We start from the raw sequence: 21,339 nt of genomic DNA, 5'->3' as shown, positions 1-21,339 counted from the left end.
GGGAACAGAAGTTCCAAAATGTTGCAATTTGAGGTTTTTAATAATTAGGGGGTTTTAGATGTGTTATTTTTGAGTCCTCAAACTAGCTGTTCAACTACCCTCAGGTTCTGAAGAAATGTGACTGATTTTTCTTGTGGTTGTGATTTGTTGTCTTGTATCTTATTAATGTCTGTGTCCCCTGTTTACATTTTGTCAGTGATGACTGATCTATAGCCAATAATAATGCCGATTTCTTTAATTTTTTTTCCCATGTATCCTTTATAAGCATTTCAGCCCAAATAGGAAATGTGCTTGGTCCAAATATTTTGCATTTTGACTTTGTCAGAGGGAGTTATCCCTTCTATTTTTCATTGAGTGAGTTTTGGTCCTAGTGAAATCTTTATTAATAATAATACTTCAGATACTTGGTAGAGGTTTAAAGTATTTGCATTTCTGCTGCTCACTAAATCACCCTTGAGAACAGGAATGGATCTTTACTGGTGATACATCTATGGGAAGGTTATTCCCTTGTGTACCTGCATTTTTTTCATAATTTTCCTTACATTTCATTATTTTAGTCAAGAGGAAACTCTGATCAGTTATCATCTCCCATTCTTGAGCTCCTAAGGTAATGGGAGAGGAAACATTTAAACTGCATTATTAAGTGGCTTATGCAGATCATATTGGGTTTTGAAGAAGTAAATAGTTTCCTGTAAATAGGCCTTGTGTTCACATGGGTTTGTCACACATGTTCCAATCCTCAAGAAGGGTTGGCTTTACAATTCTAGCAAGAGAGATTTCATCAAAAAGGGATGCCAGTACCACTTGTTTAGCACGAAGGCCATAGACAGAGCCTGCCCTGGCTCTCATATTGATTGCAGCTTAGCACAGAGTCAGGAACAGGGGACATCTATTTCCAAACTGCATGGGGTGGTGTCCTTTTGTTCAATAAGCCTAGTAAGGTAACAAGAAAAACAAAAATGCCTCCCCCACAAAAACTTTTAAACCTCCTCCAGACAAGAGGGAACAAAGCAGATCATGAGCAAGGGCAGGAACAGCCCTGAGGTGTGGGTAGACAGCAAGGTTTGTTTGTGTCACAGTCTGGTCACAGCTGCTGTGCAGAACTGCTGCTGCTGCTCTTAAACTGTGTTGCCAACGGGCAGTCGGTAATCCTGCATGGGACACCCATCCCTACTGATGTGCTTCTCTTGCTGTCTTGGTATAATTTTTCTGTTTAATCAGAATAAAAACTGTTGGCAATCCTGGAAGCCTTCCATGGAGGCAAAGTTCCTTTGGACTCATTGGTCCTTTGGCTGGCTGTCTTTGCCTTCTTTAAAGTCTAAAAATTACATCAAGCTTCAATGAAGGAGTCACATGCCCTTTCAGAGGGGATGCTGTAAATACAACATGCTGGTGAATCACAGGGTAGTTTTAGGGATTTGCTCTCTTCTGATACCCGTTCCCAGAGCCTTTGCGTTTTGGGTCACTGGAAATAGATTGTTTTGTAGTTTGTATCCACTTGGCAACAGGAAATTGCAGCTCTTCAAGCAGCTCTTGAATCTTAAGAATCTTGTGATCCTGTGTCTCTCCTGAGTCATTCAAGTGTTTTGATGCAGTTTTAAACTCCAGTGGGGAATGTTGCTCATTCTTGTTGATTTTGTTTTACTTTCTTTATTTTGGTCTGTGCAACCTTTGGTTTCATTAGTGACTTGAGTCAAGTCTGCAATGACAACTGTTGACTGACTTCCAACTTGGAAGCTTATAACTACTTATACTTATCTAGGATTGCACAAAATATGGACCTTTTGCTTTTATCTGTAACTGTGATTCTTCCTGGTGTTGTAAGAATTTGTTTTTACTATGGAAAATCCTGTCTTGGTGAGGGGGTATAATATTGTGTAAGCCTTGTCATGAAGAGTTCAAAATACGTGTTCAGAATGGCCTCATTGAAAAATGTAGCTATTTTAAGCTAAAAAAAAAAAAGAAAAAGCAGCCTGCTGACAATTGGACTAGTCCTGCAAAAAAAGTTGTTTTACTTGCAGCTCTCTTACTCATGCCATGGCTTCATAGAAGCAGTTACAATGAATCTTAAGGTGTGTGTAGAATGAAGCAGCTGGATTCTCAAGGTTGAGTGGACAGTTTACATGTATGGCTGATATGGCAACAGTTCAGGGATAACCTTTACTAAAAAAAAGTAGTGTTTGGGAGCAATTTCTGTGTGAGAAGACTCTCAGGAAGATGAAGAATTCTGCATATTCGGTATGTTTTCCTAGGTTTTAATTGAGAAGACAACGCTTGAGGATTTCTGTTTTAGCACCTGGGAGCCTGTTTTAAAGACTGCAATAATTACAGCTTCAGTTCCAGGCTCTGCACTAAGTGATTTCAATTTTTTTTCTAGAATTAAGTGACTTTAATCTATAATATGTGTTTCAAAAGGTTGTAGTCTCTAGACTTATTATTCCTGCTAAGTTACTTAAATAAAAAGTTAGATCACTTTGCTTGCAGTAGAACAGAAACCCACAAATCGTTAATGTCTAACTTGGAGTTATTTTTTAATAGAAAATATTAGCATTTTTATAAGGTATCTGTATTTCAATGAAAAAAGCAGAAAAGCCTTTTGAATTTAAATTTGCCATTCATATAATCTACAATGGTGTTATGAATCTTCATTTTTCTCTAGATGACTCTGAATTTCTTTAGGTGCAGTCTAAAAATAAAAAGGCAAATGTCTAACAGTTCATCCTGGCAACAGTGGGGCCACAGAAAATAACTCTGTTCCTTTTTTCTCCCTACGCATTATTGTGGTCTGCATCAGGTGCAGTTATAATGCAGTTACAAGTGACTTGCAATAGTTAATGGAAGAGTAATGAGAGCCCTTAAAATCATACTGAATTTTTAGAACCTAAATAAAAGTATACATAGAAAACTTTTTACAGTGTTGAAAGTCTCTGGCTGTACCAACTAAGATGAGTTTAACAGAGGAGAAAAGGATTCTGTTTGTTCAATACCCAGGAATAATGGAAAACAAAGTTTTGTAATTTTTTTTATATGTAGTGTTGACAAAGTCTTTCCCATTTGAAATGAGGAATATTGCAGTGTAATTTTTTTTGTGTTTTTCAAAACCAGTTACATAAGTTAATTTTCATGCTAAAGATTCTTACTGATTTTCCTGGACAAGAAATTACTACATATTTTTATACTATTACGCTGTGTTCATGCTGGTTTGTTTTTTTTTTCTCTGTAAGAAAGTCCCTGTAGAAAGGAAATAGGGGCCAACTCTAAATCTAAAATAAGGACTAAACAGCTTTTCATTTGCCTTTCTACCCTTTGAGATGCCAGAAGCAATTTCCTCTTGAAGCTGACTTCCTTTCTGGAAGTGATTTTCATCTCCAACCATGTTGAGGCTCTTTTCTCATTCTTTCATTCTGACTAACTTGCTTTTTTCCTGTCTGGCTTTCTACTGCTGTTGGGAACTTCTGGAGGTAAGTAATGACAGACAAGTTTCTTTCTAACTTTCTTTTTCAGTTCTTCTTCCCCCCTCGCCCCCCCTCACCCAGTCAGTCTAGAAGGACAAACAAAGCACTATTGGTGTCCTCTGCAAGAGAGCACTGATAGGGGCTGGCTGTAAATTGACGTGGCATGGAAAATCTCTGCTAGTTGGGAGCAGCTCTAATGTTGCTGCGAAATCAAGCCTACTTTTAAAAGTTTGTAGCTTGAAATCATCACGAGCTTACTGCTTCTGTATTAAAAATGAATGGAAAGCACCTTTGCTTTTTGGTCTGGGAACTGGACTTATTCTCTGTTTGGATTTACAGCTAATAGGAAAAGAAAACAAGGGGAATTATTTGGTTCCTTTTTTTTCTCTGTAGTAAGAGCGACAGATCTTGCTGCTCCCCCCACCTTTTCCTGCGACTTAATCATTTGCAGATCTTGCCATGGGGTGCGGACTGAGAAAGCTGGAAGACCCAGATGATAGCAGCCCTGGAAAAATCTTTTCTACACTGAAGAGACCACAAGTTGAAACAAAGACGGATTCTGCTTATGAATATGTATTGCTGGATTTTACCTTAGAAGGTATTTTTTTAATGCTGTATCTTTACTATTTTGAAGTAAGCAGGAACAGGATTTAACTTAGTTTTGTCTTGTTTGATTTACAGTAAATCTTAGGCACTTTTATCAAAGCTAGCCAAAATGTAAGACTTTTATTTTGAAACACAAATCATGACGAAGGTTCTTACTTGTATAAAATTACAATGGAAACTGCTGAAGTATTTTTAACAACCAAACCCTCCAAATTATACAACTGTCCTCGTTAAGGAAGCTGGCTAAAAACTTAAGAGATTTTTCCTAGTTTCCTGTGAGTCAGATACTGCTATCCGTACTCGCTTTGAATAATGGTTGTCTGAATTCAGTGTGACGGTTCAGAAAATACACTGTGCCTGAGCCTTAATTGAATAACAATTTTTTAAATGCCCTCAACTTCCGAAAACAGGCTGTCATTGTCCTTGTTACTTTATGCAGAAGTAAGTCTGTTCCTTAGTTGTATATCAGGAGTAACTTCCCCTCTTACGCCCATCACAGTCTCCTGGTAGAAGTTTCTGTTACAAGAGTCTGAGTTCTGTCTTACTTTTTTTCCCAAATGCTTTACTTGTAGTTGTTGAATAGTCTTTTGAAATTGTGACTGAAATGAAACAAAATCTGTATGCATAGCTAGAAGCAGACAGTGCTCTGTGGGATACTTCCTTCCCGAGGGTGTCCCATCTCTAACAGAGCAACTCCCTGTTCCACAAAGTTGAAAACATAAACAAGCCCAGATGGCTGCCCTCAGAGCACAGACAGCTCAGTTTTACAGTCACTTCATAGTAACTTGCATTTTGTACCAACCCAATCTACTGGAAATGCTTAAGAACGAGGATTTGAAGTAAATGCTGTTACTAGAAGGGTTGGATAAAGGGAAACAGTGTTAAGTGCAGGTCTTACTGCAATTACAGGAACTTCTTCATAAACAAAACTTGGCTTCTGATTAATTTTAACTGTTTTAATATTTTTATATAAAATACAGGAGTCTTTCCATTAAAAGACTGTAAGATACTAATAGAAGGTATATTCCGCTAGGTTATATAGTACTAGAAATCTAACTTTGTTCTGTTTATTTACACAAAAACTTTCTTACTGGCTTTTTCCTTTTGAAGAAACAAAACTGTTGAATAAGTAGTGGAGTAGTGGTAAGATATTGGAAATAAAGCTAGCACATACGTGATATAGGAAGGATACTTCTGATATAGGAAAGATAATTTTTTTGGAAACTGAAGAGCATTCAGTGTTCTTAAATAGCTTCTGTTTCAGATAGGTTTGCTGTGTTTCCAAGTTACAGTTTCTAATAGTGTTTTATAAATTATTTTTTAAAGGTGGTTGTGATCTTTCAAGTAAAAGCCCATCAAACAAGTACAATTAAAGGTGTATCTCTGTTTTAATAACCTAACAATACAGCAGTAAAGATTCATTTTCTATTGTTTTGTCTGATAATCAGAATTGCTTTGCTTCAGTGGAATTATGAATGTTAAATAACTAACATCAGTTTCAGATAGTTACCTCACTCTTTTTTAGGTTTCTCACTGGAAGTAAGGGGATTTGTAAACAAAGGTATCTTTCTGTTGACTGGTTCTAGGTACATGTATATAACCTCAAAATACTTTTTTGAGGTCTATTTTTAGAGCTAAGATGAATACAGAAGAACAACATGGTGCATATATATGCTGTCTTGGAGGCACTTTTCAATTCTGAATGTTTCTGAAATGGGGGGATTGGCTCAAGTACTGTGGAGAATATACTGAGCTTTTTTCTTTTTCCTTCAGTCAGCTTGCTCATGTACTTGTTGCTATTTGAATGTCTTTTGGCTAAATTAAACTGAGAGCCCTTTATCACTTCAGACCAAAGTTTTTGCTCTGCTGTCAAGTTGTGTATTTATGGCACTCATTCTGCTTTGCCTGCTTCCAGAACAAAGTCTTCCCCTGCACAGGAGATTTCTGTGTGCCTGAGTGATTTCTTGCCAGTGGATCTTGCACCAAGTAAAACAGAAAATCTGCACTTAATATTTTAAGCACTTACAGTAAACCATGTCCTACATCAAGATAAAAGTATAACAAGCATAAATGTGTTATTTCAATTCAATGTGCCTTATTCTGTGCTTTATCAGGTATATGCAATGTGAAGTCAAAATGAACCTGCTGGGGAAACTTTCAGCAGTCCCTGATATTCTCCCAAGCCATGATGCAGATTAGGTCAACCATGCTGTAGTGTGAATTTGCTGGCTGGAGTCCCTGTGCATCTTAACTAGTTATTAGCTGTGCATTGAACCTTGTCTTCTCCCTTCCTGATCCCCAAAATGCTCCCATCCCTACTGTAAAAATTAGCTTTGAGTTCCATGGAGGATGTTGTCCATCAGGGGAATCCCAAACAAGAAAATTACAGCCAATGTTTTATTTTGGTAGAACGGTATAGTACAAAGAAGAGGGAGCAGTGGACTTTGAAGTGTAATTTTAAATGCTGGTCAGTGACTGTAAATTCCAAGGTCTCAGTTATGAGGCATATCCAATCACACAAACAGCTGCTATATTTTGAAGTCAGTTTAACCAGAAAGTAGGAATAGTTTATTTATTTTTACTAATCAGAGTGCTTATGCTTTATCTACTGTCCTCCTGTTAGGGAAAACAAGAAATATTCATGCAGCCTACTAAGATGACATGCTGTCAAGTTCTTGTCATTCCGAGTACCAATATGAATATGTATGAAATAGCTGTTTTGTCATCATCTTCAGTATCCTGCATCTGAGGCTTACTATGCAGCTGGAAAGTTAACTAGAATTGTTATTGCTACAGTATTTTGGCTAGCTGTTGAGAGCACATCAGGAAGGAAACTTTTTTTATGAAAAAAGGGTTTAAGGCATTTATAAAATCAGGGAGGTGATGATCATATTGCATCATTCCTGCTTTTTTGGTCTGTGGACTATGGAGAAGTTATTTCTCAATACATGTGGCTCCTGGATTTAGGGTGAGTGGAATCATGGGATGGAGGTATTGCTAATGACAAAATATCATCTGTTTACAAAAGGGAAGTTGTGATACACTGTCTGCTTAAAGAAAAAGTGCAACAGCCCTGTCCTTATGACTGAGAATGACTGGCAGTTTAGTTTAATAGCTGAATTTGCTGATTATCAGCAATAAACCATCAATATCTATGTTGGTGATAATTTTTGGTAGCGTGTGTTTCACTGTTATAAATTATTCTGGTTCTTCTTGATGGCTTTTCTGTTAACGCTCTTCCAGCAACAAGCAAAGAAGGCCACCATTCCTTTTCCCATTAGTAGAAATTGGTATTAAAAAGCATTTGAGTGTTGTAAAATACTAGTTTCTGATAGTTTGTGGGGTTTTTGTGGTCTTTCTTCAAAGCCCTCAGTAACTGTATGTATGTCAATGTCATCCACATTTTATAGTGGGAAAGCAGTATAGAGACTTTACAGAACACTACTTGTGAATCAGCAGAGTTCTAATTCAGTTTATTAGAATAAAATATTTGTGCAAACTAAGGAATCATATCTTTGATTTATGATAGTTTAAAACAGTAGGATAGACAAACTTAGTGACTTCTGTGTCTTAGGTCCTTAAATTCCTTGCTATTGCCAACCTGCACTATAATGCAGATGGACAAGAAATTAATTCAACAAAGTGATAAGAGATGTATGTAATTGCATTTATTTTATTTTTTATTTTATACCTTTTTAAAATTACAGAATCAAAGGAGAGTTAGTGTTTTTAATTATTTTCAATTGTATGGTTTGAAAGGAATGTTCAGGGCAGCACCTTACAGTTGTTTGTATCTTGGAAAAAGTGTTGCTTACTTTTGATTGAGGCATCCTTTGATGAAGATGGGCACTGATCTTAATGCATAGAAAGTCCTGCAAAGAGGGATCCATCAGGATCCATCAAGATCCAGGCAAATAGGCTCCTTGGAGCAGGGGTCACCAAAAGACAAGCAGATTTCCAGCCAGGCTGTTTTGTTATCAGAGTTCTGAAGTGCAAAGGATGAAAGCTTTGGCAAATCTGTGCTGGCATAATGACTCTTCTGCTGCTATTTGTGTATGAGTATTGATTTCCTGCTTTCTGAGAGTATCTAGAGTTCCAGCTGTACTTGAGAGAAACAGGAATTACTGACCCATCAGACTGACTGTAGCAGGATATAGATCTGTTACCAGCATAGAGTCCTCATTTTCTCTCTGGAAAAGCTGTGGACCATTCCAAAAAGGTTCTCCAAGAAGTTTTCCCTTTATCTCTGTATTTTTCCCTTACAATAATGTATTATCCAGGTGCTGCCTATTGATGCAAAATGCCTGCACACAGTGAGAGGGACCCTCCTTAGAAATCAGTGACAGCACAAGCTTACTTAGGTGATGTGCAAGTCTGTTGGAAAAAGGAACTGGGACTATCAAAATGTCAACTGAAGTTCCACAGATCACTTCTAAGGGAAAAAAAATAATGGGAACAAATCAGTTGTTGCAGGCTTAAATCTGTTATGTGGGAATTTACCTGAAAACTAGAGTTGAGAGATACTGCATCAGTATGTTTAAGGCTTTGGCTAGACAAAATAGTTGCTTTGTTAAGTTCAGCCCTATTATGTGTTTAGATGTTAACAGAGCTTTTAAATCAGCTTGGCAGACCTCAATCAAACAGAAAATGTTGCCAAGTATGTTAAAAATAGATCGTATTAAGTTGTAAAAATAGGTACTTGAAGTATTTGAATAGTGGTGAATCATCCATGAATCTGCTTTTTCTTGTATAAATAGAGCTGTTGGTTTTAATAAATGCCTGGGGACAGGTTTTGTGGGGTTTACATAAAAGGAACTCGCCCAAAATGTTTATAGACGTACACAGTATCACGTGCTTTTCTTCTGCTTTCAATGCTTTTTAGCTTCTTCAAATCCAGAAGTTATCAAGATCAGTTCTGTGTTGGATATAGCATCTCGGGTGGAAGACTATTACAGCAAAGGCTATGTTGTGGGAGCTGTTCATCCCATCATGCTGCCAATTGCACGGAGAAGGAATTTCCCTGCAAGTCACATGTATCGAGTGGTACTCTCACGATTAAAGCTAAGGTAACAGTGAAATAACTTGAATACACTGATCCACATTCATAACTTACTGATTTGAAATGAGCACCTCAGATTAGCCAGTTAGTAATGTTTTAATTAATGCTAAGCACACAATAAGCTAACATTTCCTTTGCCTTAGTTAATATCCTAACAAAAATCCAAAGTGTAATATCATCTGTCTTTAGAACTTGCAGCAAATAAGATTAACCAAAGTACTAGGAGAGTAATAAGCTGCCTTAAACTGTCTCAGGCCTGATTTTTTTTGGTTTTCAAAACTTTTGTCTTTCCCTGGGAAAAATTACGTAATTTAGGAATTAATTTTTCAGGGATAGTTTGGGGTTTTTACTTATTAAGAAGAAAACCATTATTCTGGATCAGAGGTCATACAAAAGCTTAGTTTTGACACTGAGGGAGAGGCAAGAGATTATTTATATTCCAGATCCATGGTCTTGTTTATTTTGCCTGTTTTTGCTTCATTAAAATCACCACATAATCCTAAAGAACACATACAAAGCAATGTTACCATTCATTAGTTCCTTTGAATGCAAAGATGATTACCTCTTTTTCTTATTTTGAATGACTAGAAAGTAGATTTCTTACAGCATTAAAAGCTGTGAAGCTTCCCCTTCTCTCCTGAGTCCTTATGTGATGGGCGAAGAAGGTTCTTGTCTTTATTTGAGGACTGCGAGGGTGTGAATTGGAAGCTGCCTCGCAGCCACTGCAGTAATGCTTTGGTAAACCTTCATTTGCGAGATATTCTCAAACCCTTTCATTAAACAAGCATTGTCAGGAGTATTTGCTGTTCATGCGACTTAACCTTTATAAATTCATCTACAAACAAGGTGAATGCTGTTCCTGTGGGCAAAAGGTTGAGTAAGAAAGCAAAATGCTTGCCCTGGAGCTGAGGTTTCCAAGAGCTGACACTGCTAGCACACAGCTCCTACAATTAGCCTTATCCCTGTAGATGTAGCATCCTTTGGAAGTTGTTGTTTGAACCTTCAGGTCCTTGAATGGGTGAAGGATGAGACTCCATAGCCTACCTGTGAAACTGGTGTAGGTTCTAGTTTCCTTCCCAGGTGCCATATGTAGGCTGGTTTTGCTGTGGACAAATACACCTTCTCCAACCACTGTTTGGAAAGTAAACTTTTATATTTGTGTCTAATTGATGTTCTTTTTTAAATGAAATTATTATACAAAGAAAGCATCAAATAAAATCCCATTATATTATTGGCATACACTACTAAATATTGTCTGACTAATAACACTTTAGATGAAACATGGCTCTGGATGAAATATAAGTACTGTTCTATAACTTTAAATGGAAGTTAGGGTTTGTCAGCTTCAATATGAGAGATTTAAACATTATTTTACCCTCAGTAAGTGTTTTTGCATTGTATTCCTAGTATTTGCCTATACTGTTTCATTTCTGCTTTAGTTACAAAAACTAAGCAGCAGGATGTTAAAAGTGGAAAAGGACCATTTCTATTCATGGTGTGTTTTCTACAAAACTGAATCTGCTTTGTCCCTACTAAATTTATGGTTTAAATTTGTGTGTTTTGCATTGTCAGAGATTTTTGCATTTATTTATTACAAAGGCAGAGCTGTTTGTCAGTAAAACTTAATTTCCAAAATATCTCTCTGCATGGTCTTCAGATGAAATTCCTGTTAAATATTAATATGCTTATCCTGGCATTGAAACATGTAGTACCTGTCACTTTGTGTAAAAAACAGAACAAAACACCAAAACCCACTAAGCTCTAAAAAGTATGAAGAAGCATTGTCAGGATTTCATTCATAACTATTCCAAAAGAAAAGAATTCTATATGCAAGCATTTGCTCAAGTTAGCAGCAAACTCCTGACAAAGACTGCTTTCATTCTGTGTTCTAGCCAGAAGCACACAGCACCCAGAGGACAAAGGCACCCCAGGCTGGTGATTGAGGAATGTCCTTTAACATATGAAACACTGACAAATGAAGTAGTGAAAGAACTGCTAGAAAAGGTAATGGAGTTTTTTTCCAACTTCTCTTCAGATTTTTGTTTCTATCATACCTTTAAGTTACATTTAATGGTTGTGGTTTTAGTTTTGTGTTTATTTTATAGGAGCTACAAAACTTTTCCCAAAGTGAGAAAAGAGTTACTTCTTGTAATGTAGGACTAAGTATCCTAGTGAACGCTTTGGAACGCTTCACTGAAAGCAAAGTCAGGCTCAAGCTCAGACTCTCTTTATAAAATACTTGTATAGTATGTGAATTTTATGGGTTTTGAATTAAGTACCTAAGAAGAAATGTTCTTTTCATTCTTTCCCAAAAAATATAACATGTATAGGAACTATAATAAATATTTACTTGGCACAGCTTTTGAAAACATTGTATAGTTGGAGTGAACTTCTACTGGAATGCAAGTTATAGTTCTAGTTCTTTTTGTGTTTAACTTCCTCTGCAAAATTGAAGACTTGCTAAAGCAGGAAGCTATTGTTATTACAAGAGTTAGTGATAACTTTTACATTAGTTGCCAAGGAGGGTAGTAGAAGGGAAAGCATATTGGAGGTCTTTAATGATCTTTGAAATTTCAAGAGTTGTTTGTATTTTATAAATGGCTTGTTTTGACTTTGTCAGGTGTTTCAAATTTAAAATGTGATTACATTATGCATTTATAATATATATACCTATTCCAGGTTGGTGGTGCACTGTAGCAGACAAAGATTAGAAGGAAAAACACACTTGAAATGAGCAGTGATAGAGTCTTGGAAGCATATCTGTTACAGAAGTAGTAGTATGTGATAATAATTTGATTTTAGCATGCTCTCAGTTTTAAAAAGACAGAGCCATTAATCCAGTCAAATCTTAGTACTTTTTTTTTTTAAGATCTGAAACAATAATGGTGGTGTTTCAGCAAAAAGATTATCGTATTGTCTGTTTTTCTCTGTTGCTTGTTAAATTTAAAACTATTTTGGCTGTCTTTAAAGCAGCAGTTCTGTATATATAAGCACAGTGATTGGCATATTGTATCATTGCTGTACATAAAAAATGGGAGTAGATAGACTGAAGCATCACAATCATGGTACTAAAAAGGGATTTCAGTACCATAAGTTGTTTGATTTTTACTCACTCTGGGGATTAATAGTTTATGTGAGTAAACTGAATAAAGATCCTTTCCCCTCTGCCCTCACTTAATCCAGTACTTCCCATGTGATGTCTTCTTTCTGAGCTGAAGCTCCTGTATTTACCTGTGAGGGCTTTATTTCACAGGGGAGCTTGTAGTACAAGGTGTCAGTGGAGTCACCTTCCAAAATGGCAGCACTCCTTAACCTAGGAATAAAACCAGCTCCGAGAACAGACACATCCCACAGGTGGCACAGATGGTACAGTTGTGTTTGAGACTTCAGTGCAGAGAAGACACCACTGGCTGAAATAAGAGGATCTTCATTTGCTTCTAGCTCCCTCCTTTCTCTGCTCCTCCACTGTCCTCAGTAATAAAAGCTGAGTAGCCTCCAAGGGAGCCAGGGGGTAATGACTCATGGCTCTTGACAGAGATACTTTATAGTATTGGAGTATTTTGAGTATGACTGGCATCACATATTTAGAGAAATACTATTTATTGCTCTGCTATACTGCTTATCAATATAACACAGTAAATAAAATACTTTGGGTTTGTTCTAAATGAAGGATTTTGTATATTCTGAAGTCAGTGCCAGTGTTGGCCACCATTCTTGGCCTGACTCCAAAGGCATGCTGGAAAACATCCCTTTACTTTGAAGCAAGGGCAGCATCAAAGACAAGTTACCCTTCTGTAAGACAGTGTTAGGCCTTTATGTCCTCAGCAGTTCAGTAAAGTGGTTCATGTATGTACAAGTTTTAAAGAAGAAAAAGGCCTATGCAATTCTAAAATGACTTTGCAGCTAAGTTTATGTTGTATTGCAGGTCAATGAAGCTGCTAAAAGAGGAAAGAAGTTTGTGGGATTTGTAACACAACATTTTCCTCAGCCTAAAGCCTGTAATGGAACAAGCGCAGATGGAGGTGCAGAGCTGGAATCAACGCTGGGCAGAAGAAATAGGGAACAAAGAAGAGAAAACTTTGAGGAAAACTATAAAAACTGGAATGAAGGGACATTGAGTGGTCACTCATCTGAGAGTGGGATAGAGGAGGAAATGCATGGAGAAAGCAGACTGTTAGAGGATTCAGATTTCCAGTTTGGAAAAGAAGTCAGCCCTTCTAAACCACGAAAAGGAGATGGTAATAAATGCTGCTTGTTTGTTGCAGAAATAAAGTATTTTATTAAGTTGTTGAGGCATTGGAAAAAACAGAAGAACAACATTTTCTGTTGTATCAAATACTGGTTTTGGAAAATGTCTCTACACATGCACATGTAAATGCATACATATTTCTAAAAGCGTTGCCAGTTAAAGAAGCAGAAGAAATACTTACCTTCTGTTTTATGTATGTGAGCTGTAGTAATATATTAAAATGATATTTCAGTTTTCATGTAGACTATTGTAGATGTACTGTCAGAATTCTAGTTTGCAATTTAAAGAAAAAAGGAAAACCACAAACAAACCCCCCCAAAATTGCCCACAATGTAATTGTGGCTTGAACTGTGGTGCATGCAGAAAGGGTTTTTGCTCAATATGTGTATAACAAACATGTGGCAGTAAACATCCTTCCTTTTAGAAGGATGCAATTGTTATAAAATATTTTCTGCAATGCACATGTAGATTTACTCAATATAAAATTATAAATGCGTAATGATTTCGGAGTATACATTGTGATTCTGGTTGTGCCTGTTTCAAAGACGACAACAAAGAGAGCCCCTTCCAGCTAGAGCCATAATTTTACATGCTTCCAGGCAACTCACATAATGTACACTTAATAAATCCGTTCATAATGGATTCTTTCTGGTTAACGTGCCTTCAAGAAGTGTCCTGAAAGAGATCACTGAAATTAATGCATTGACCATGAAATCGAAGACAATAATTGTTACAAAATGAATTTCTGAGAGAAAAGTAAGCATTAGAAGTATAGGAAGGAAAAGTATAATTGGAAAAATGCTGGTGCTGTGATAGACAACTTGGTTGTAGAAGGATGAGGTGCTTGGTGTAGTATGTGGGAAAAATAGCCTGAAACATTGACTTCTGGTACTGAAACTCTAAGGGCTCCTGGCTGCTAAGAGGAAAAGGCAAAAAGAAAGAAGTAATCTAAGAGAGCTAATACAAGACATTATTGTGTGCAAAGCAGGCAGGGTGAAACTTTCATGTCAGGCTGCATTCCCTGATGAGCCAGACATGTTTAATTGCTCTCAAAAGCAACCTTTTCACTTTCCTGTTAAAGCAACCTTTCCAGTTTGTAGACTGTGAAAATAATGACTCTAAGCACAGAGATAATCAATGTCCCTCTTATTTTTAACACTTGAGTAAAAGCAGTTTTTCTACAAGTGAGCCTTTATAGCATAATCTGGTAAAGCTTAACTCTTTTCTTACAGCTTGAAATAGTGGGCTTGCTATATATTAGCAGTCCTGTAAGGCAGAAGTGAAAAACTCTAGGTTCTGTTCAGGAGCGCTGTTTGTGCAGGCTGGTATGACCAGGTAGATCAGCAGCCAGTGCATCCCCTACATGCAGTGTTCTCAGGAAACTTCAAAAAGCTTTGGCAAGGATATTGCGGGCTTCTCTACACTGATCAAATAGAAAATCACTGGAGTTCATAAGATAAAACTTCTGGAAATGTAACCATCTTTCTTGGTCTATGTTTTATGTAACCATCATTTTGAAAAATACTGATGTGAATTTTCCAAGGCCATCTTAAATGTGTGTAGGTATATGCTGCTATGCCAGTGTGCCACTCTCATTTACCTCTGCTTAAAAGAGGCAAAAAACTGTGTCCACATTATAGATTTGGGGATTGTAAGAATGAATTTTTACTGTTATGTTGCTTTTTGAACTATTTTATTGAATTTTGATTATAATACATTGCTTGTAGAGATAAATTCCTGGTAGATGTGAGGAATTGAATAGTTGTATTGGAAAACAATTTTCTTTTTCTGAAGAATAAGGGATGTCACTTCAATATATGGTAAAAAATTAAGATTTGTCAGGATAAACACATCTATTCTGATGTAAAAGAAAAGTGAAAGTGATAAAACTGTATAAAGACTTATCTCTTACTGAAAGTTCAACATTTTGTTCTGAATTTCCCTTATTCTAGGTACCTGATGTTACCTGCAGTGGGTGTAGTAACACTTCTCAAAGCAGAGAGGGATTCTTCCAGATACTGGTTCAGATTGCTTAGTACAAATCCTATTTTGGAAATTTCTCTCTTTCGGGAGCCTAGAGAGACTGACTTCTTAACTCTAAGGGGTCATCTAAGCAAATTCCTTTGTTTTGACAGTGTGAAAACTGTGTTTAGAGGTTGGTTTGCATTGATTTAGCCTGCCCAGCAGTATTAGGCAATTTGAGAATATTTCTGGGCAACTGCTTTGTGTTACTTCTCTACACCAGTAACACACATAAGTGTGTTTGTAGAACACACTCACATAGTTAAGATTTCATAACTTGTACCAGTGATTTCCTAAAATGCTATGGATATGTTAGTTTCTAATGAGTGCTTGCTTGTGACTGGTTTTGTTACAGCACTGTATTAGTACCTAGACAGAAAACCAATTTGAGGATATGTTGGTTTTGTATCCTTAACTTCCACTGATCATCAGTTACTATGGGAAAAACCCAGTAAGCAACTAATTACGCTGGTACTTCAGAGAATAATGGGCTAAAGTCAGTACAGGGCATTCTTTACATTTGCAAGCTTAGAAAATTGTCTTTTGTTTTTTGTAATCATCAATATTTGTAGCCAGAAGCTCCACAAGTGGCAGAAATGAAGGCTGTTTCCACTGGTTTTTCTTAGTCTTTGTATGTTTTCTTTATGCCAACCCCAACTACCTGAAGAATTCAGTGACAGCCCAGCTGTAATGAGTTCACATTTTCCTCATATCCCAAAGTGTACCTCCCCTCACACCTTGTCCTGAGTGTGTTTAGGTCTTAAGTTGAGCAACATTAAGAAACAATTATTAAAACTGTTGCTTAGAAATAGAAAATGATGTTAAAATAGGAGATTAGTAATATTACAAATTTTGCAGCACTGTCTTTGAGGTTCACTCTTCCTTTCTCTCTCCTTAGACAAGCTCTATACAGTCTTCAATGTTTTTGATGATGATTCTACCTGCTGGACCTACCATGAGGGTGTTCTGTCTATGAAAGTAACAAGAAAGGGGCCAGTTGTTAGTACACTGGAAGCAGACTGGCTAGAATTAACTACATTTTATTATAAACAAGGATTGGCCTTAGTTGATTCTTTTGTACACTGGGAAACTTCTAAAGGTGAGTACTGTCCCAGGATATTGTGAAGCTTTTGCTTGTTTACATAGAATTATGTAACTTGAAAAATTTATGATTATATTTTGCTTCTTGGTGGGAGGGTATATATGTGAGTATGTCCAGATGGATCTGTAACTGCCCAGAAAATAAATTACTCCCTTTTAGGTATCAGATTCCACAAATTTATAATAGACTCAGTAACTGAAATTTTTGCTTTGTTTTATGAAATTGACAATTTCCAAAGCAGCAAACTAGAGTAGCTTTATAACAAAATAAACCTCTTGTGCTAGTTCTTGTTTGTGCATTTTCAAGGAAAAGACAATGGGAAGAAAAGTGTTTAGAACTCTTGAACTCTGTCGCTGTAAAATATGTAATTGAGAGATTCATTTCCATTTGAACTGGATTTGTCTGAAAGCCAGAAGTTAAAAGTGTGCAAAAAACAGTAGGTAACTACTGTTGTACAATTACTTGGGAAAAAAAAGTGAGGAAAGTGGTAGTACCCTAGTGTTAGGGGTACAGACCAAAACAAACAGAGGTGATTAATAAATTCCAAAACAATTAACTATTTTAACAAATGTTGTTTGATAGCAAACTTACACTGTATACTCCATTAAGGTGTTGCTTTGGTTGCATTTGTACCTGTCTTGCTTGTACTAAGTTGCAAGTTATTGATGTTCCTTTAGAGTTAATTATGGCAGTGTAAGCAAGCAAAATACAGGGTTGCAGTAGGGAAAAGTCTTGTCAAATATTAGTTGAAAAGGTTCCAGGGACCTTAAACAGTTTTTTGTAATGCTCAGGATGATTAGCAAGTGCAATAGTTAATTAATAACGTATGGAAGTGGCTTTCATAAGTAATTTTGTCCACTTTTTACATTAATTATATAAGGAGTTTTATATAATTATATAAAATTACTGTCAGTTTGAGCAGTTGCTATATTTACTATGCCTTATGCTGTTTTCTGATAATTTTGATTTTTAAAAAATATGCACTCTTGGATTATTGAAGGCCTTACATTTTAAAAAAACTGCAAAACCTAAGATCTTTGCAAATTAAATTATGATTCTTCAAAAACAAAAGCCTGACACTAATGACAACTTTTCAGTTTTCATTGCTCTCTATGGTTTGAGTGTGAATCACTGTGTTTCTGTAGCTCTGCAGTAAATTCAGTGACTCAGAGGCACATAAGCTCATCAATGTGGATTTACTTCTGATGGAATTTGACAGCTAGTCTCTCTCAAACTGCATATTTTGTGCACATGAAGAGAATGCCACAGTTTGTAGCAGTCATCTTTTTTACTCTGAAACTGTTACTCCTATTTATTGAAGTCAGTGGAACAACCAAATTTCCTTTGGTGGAGGAGAGGTGAGAATTCAGACTTGTAGTTTTCATTATAGAGTTTTTTTGGAGCTGGAAAAGAACTCTCTGGAGTTCTGTTACAGTTCACTGAAGGGTGGCTTTGCAGCTGTTGAAATTAATCTTTGCAGCTGTTGTCCAACAGCAGTTTTGCAGTCTTCACAAAGAGAGCTGTCTGCTCTTCTCTGCATTAATAACTCCCTGTCTTTAGGAGGTTATTATTAACCAGGTAAATAACATACCTCATCCAGTATTGGAGGGGATTTAATATTCTGGGGATTACATAATTTTGCTGTACCAATTAAGTTTGTTAGTCAACTGTCAAGGTAAATCTCCCCAAAAGTCTTCCCAAAGGCTGTTAGGAGAAACAAAACCAGAAACTGAACCAATATTTGATGCATAGCTTTAGTTTGGGCCAAACGGATGCTACGGGGCTTCGACTTGTGAGTCAGGGAGTTGTGCTCTGAAACTTCCTTCCCATCAGGAATCCTCCTACAATTACTTGCTTCAGGCTCTTCCTGTGGCCATTTATGTATTTTAGTGGCTGTAGTTGAGCTTTACACTTCATGGTTCACTCATTTTTGTGCTCTCTCCCACCACACCAAAATCCACATGTCTTGTCAGGAGGACAATATTGAAGTTGAGGAAAAAAGGGTTGTGCCCATCTTCTGCAGTGGATATGCTGAATACAGGAAACTGGAATTCATACTGGAGTATGGAAGGGGTTAATGCTTTTGAGACAGTTGTTCATAGTTCAATTTATATAGAAAAAAGGGATTTTAATAGTAAGTTGGCTTGCACACTCCATAAATAACCACAAATTTGAGTTTTCTGAGTAATTAAATTTTATTGTAGGACTGTTCCATGATAAAGAAACATCTTATGTATGTCTTGGTAGTCTATCAACCTAAAACTTAATGCTTATGTTTATGTTCACAGGGGATTATTTGCCCAAATCTTTAGAAGGATTATTTATCTATGAAGAAGAAGGTGCTGGGGTTCCAGGTTCTAACAGGAAAGGAAATGATGCAATAGTTGTTGAACAATGGACAGTCATTGAGGTAAATAGGTGATGATTTAGCAGTCCTATTTCCTACTGGTATATTTCTCTGTTTTTTCCTTTAGGATCCTGGGAGCAGTGTTCCATAAACATTCAGGATGGTTTCCTGAAGTCACCTGCATAGGCTTTACTAAAGTCCCAAATGATAAAAATTAAATCAGATTTGTGGGTATTGGTACATGTGCATAAAAGAAATATGCCAGAGGAATTCTGGCCTGACATTTGTGAATGCTTATATCAACAAATACAACTACCAAAGAAAATGTCTTGGGGTTTTTTCGTGTGTTTCAGACCATTTATGTGTAATTTCAGCAATTGCAGGTCACATTCATAATGTGAAGTGTTTTATAAAAAAGGGGGAGAAAATAGCTAGAATTAGAAAAACAAGAGAAGACTGATAGTGAATTAATTCAGATATGTATTTTTATGAAAATTTTACTGCTAAATATGAAAGATTTGGGTTTCCTAATAAATTTACATCTACTGCTGTAGTAGGTTACAGCAATAAAATTACTTAAATTACTCTTTAGAAATATTCTAATCTTTTAGGATTATTGGTATGAATGACATCTGAAAGCAGTTGTTGTTGGATTATGTTGTTGGATTTTCTTACTTTTGAAATATCCAATGATAAATACATTTATAAATGTGAAAAAAAATAACATCAAACTAAAGACTTGTATATTTAAAAAAAGACCACCACCAAAAACCCACCAAAACCTTACGTATGTAGCTATGTGAGATGCTTATTTTTCACATGTGGAGTAAAAACTGTAAAGATGTCAATTGAGACACATAATTTTGGTGCTTAAAAGGTTTTAGGCACTAATTCAGCAAAGTGACAAGTTTATTGAGTGAGATGTGTTTTGAATTATGTCTTGATGAGTCAGGGCTTATACCTAATGTTAATAAATTCTGTTTTCCGTGGATTTTGTAGTCTTGAACTTTTCAAGTTGTTTTCAGTTTGAAATAATGAATCTCCATCAAACAACAGCTTGATGTCATCTCAAAGGATTATCTCATTAAAAGTGAAGAGGGGAGGTGTTGTAATTGTGTAGAAATGCAAATAAAACCTGTACAGAGTCTCTTTACTACTTTTTATAATTATTAATGTAGGGGTGTGAAATTAAAACAGATTATGGACCTTTACTGCACACGCTGGCTGAGTTTGGATGGCTCCTGACCTGTGTCCTGCCTACACCAATTGTACGACATGACAGGTAATCAAACTGTTGGTTACAGCATTTTTGGTGTGTGTGTGTGTAAAATTATCAAATAATTACTTGCATACTTAAATGTAAAATGAAGGAAAATGATGATGATGTTAAATGTATGTAAAGCTTGAGATGTAAGTAGCATTTTCATGGAGTGCTTTGCCACATCTGCTTAGGACTACTGATTTCAGTGAATCTAATTCTAAATTTAAAATATATTGTGTAAATCTAAACATGAAAGATTTTATTTAGGAAACTTTTTATCACATACCCAGTCCACAGCAATGTGGTTACTCATGCTTCAACTAGAAACAAGTGTTGAAATGTTTACTAGTTTAGGACCTTGGTCAATGACTGATTTAGACCATGGAAAAAGTCATGTTGTCACAAGACAGTCATGGAGTGTTTGTTGCAAATTAGGGCAGAGAATGTGCTAATCCAGCAAGTTATTGGGATGTTTCTCCTCTCTAATATAGACATTATGGTTCAACTCAAATATAGTACCAGACTACTGGATTTCAGGTCTCTAGCTGTAATGCTTATTTAGAGCATTGATGGGACTCTTGTACATAAGAAGAGCTAAATTGTGGACCTGGATTCCCCATAAAGTTCCAGGCTTTCTTTTTTTTATTCTTAAATAACCCCCCCAAAAAAGATAAGACACTAGACCAAGCATTCTTAATGCCTCTCTTCTTGCATCTTTTTTTTTTTTTTTTTTTCTTTTAAAGTTCTCCACCCGTTAGATGAAGATTGCCAAGCTTCAAAAGCAAGCAAAGGTACTGAGGCAGGCTTAAGGCTCATTAAGAGCTGTGGAAAGAGTGGATGACTTGAGTCATCTTTGGATCCTAGACCTCAGTGTGTTAAATCAAGACAGCATGAAAAAGATACGCATGAAAGATTCTAAAGACTGTTGCAAGATAGTAGAGTTCTGCTTAAGTGATTTGACATCATAATTAAATCAACTTACCCAATGAAAGAAAGAAGGAGGCTTCTGTGATCAGGAAATGGGTGTTGGGTTTTTTTTGGCAGTGTTTTTTCTAATAGTTGATTCTAACCAACTGGTTAAATGCAAAGACAAAAGAAGTTGTGGTAAAATATGGTATGTTCGGTAGCCTCTTTTTTTTTTTTTTTTTTTTTTTTTTTTTTTTTTTTTTTTTTGAGAGTCTCTGTTTTACATTCCTCTGGAAGAAGCAGCGGTTTCCAGAACATGAAACAAATGGTTA

General features: G+C 36.3%; 1 protein-coding gene across 3 annotated transcripts in view; it reads left to right on the top strand.

The window, feature by feature from the left end:
• The first annotated feature begins 3,390 nt into the window (after nucleotides 1-3,390).
• The window catches only part of RFTN2 (raftlin family member 2), a 29,920-nt gene continuing 11,971 nt past the window's right edge, over nucleotides 3,391-21,339 (top strand). For 2 of the 3 annotated variants that reach the window (XM_053947051.1, XM_053947048.1), the window contains exons 1-7: nucleotides 3,653-4,053; nucleotides 8,944-9,127; nucleotides 11,013-11,124; nucleotides 13,046-13,358; nucleotides 16,290-16,490; nucleotides 18,782-18,903; nucleotides 20,019-20,122. In XM_053947051.1, the coding sequence (XP_053803026.1) occupies nucleotides 3,915-4,053; nucleotides 8,944-9,127; nucleotides 11,013-11,124; nucleotides 13,046-13,358; nucleotides 16,290-16,490; nucleotides 18,782-18,903; nucleotides 20,019-20,122 (1,175 nt within the window). In that variant the 5' untranslated portion in view covers nucleotides 3,653-3,914. Of the gene's footprint in view, nucleotides 3,462-3,652; nucleotides 4,054-8,943; nucleotides 9,128-11,012; nucleotides 11,125-13,045; nucleotides 13,359-16,289; nucleotides 16,491-18,781; nucleotides 18,904-20,018; nucleotides 20,123-21,339 lie in introns of those variants that run through there. The other variant, XM_053947049.1, reaches the window with a different exon arrangement.

The sequence above is a fragment of the Vidua chalybeata genome, chromosome 7 (genome assembly GCF_026979565.1).
Source record: "Vidua chalybeata isolate OUT-0048 chromosome 7, bVidCha1 merged haplotype, whole genome shotgun sequence".
In the NCBI taxonomy this organism is placed as follows: Eukaryota; Metazoa; Chordata; class Aves; order Passeriformes; family Viduidae; genus Vidua; species Vidua chalybeata.
This window is presented reverse-complemented; position numbering and strand designations above follow the sequence as displayed.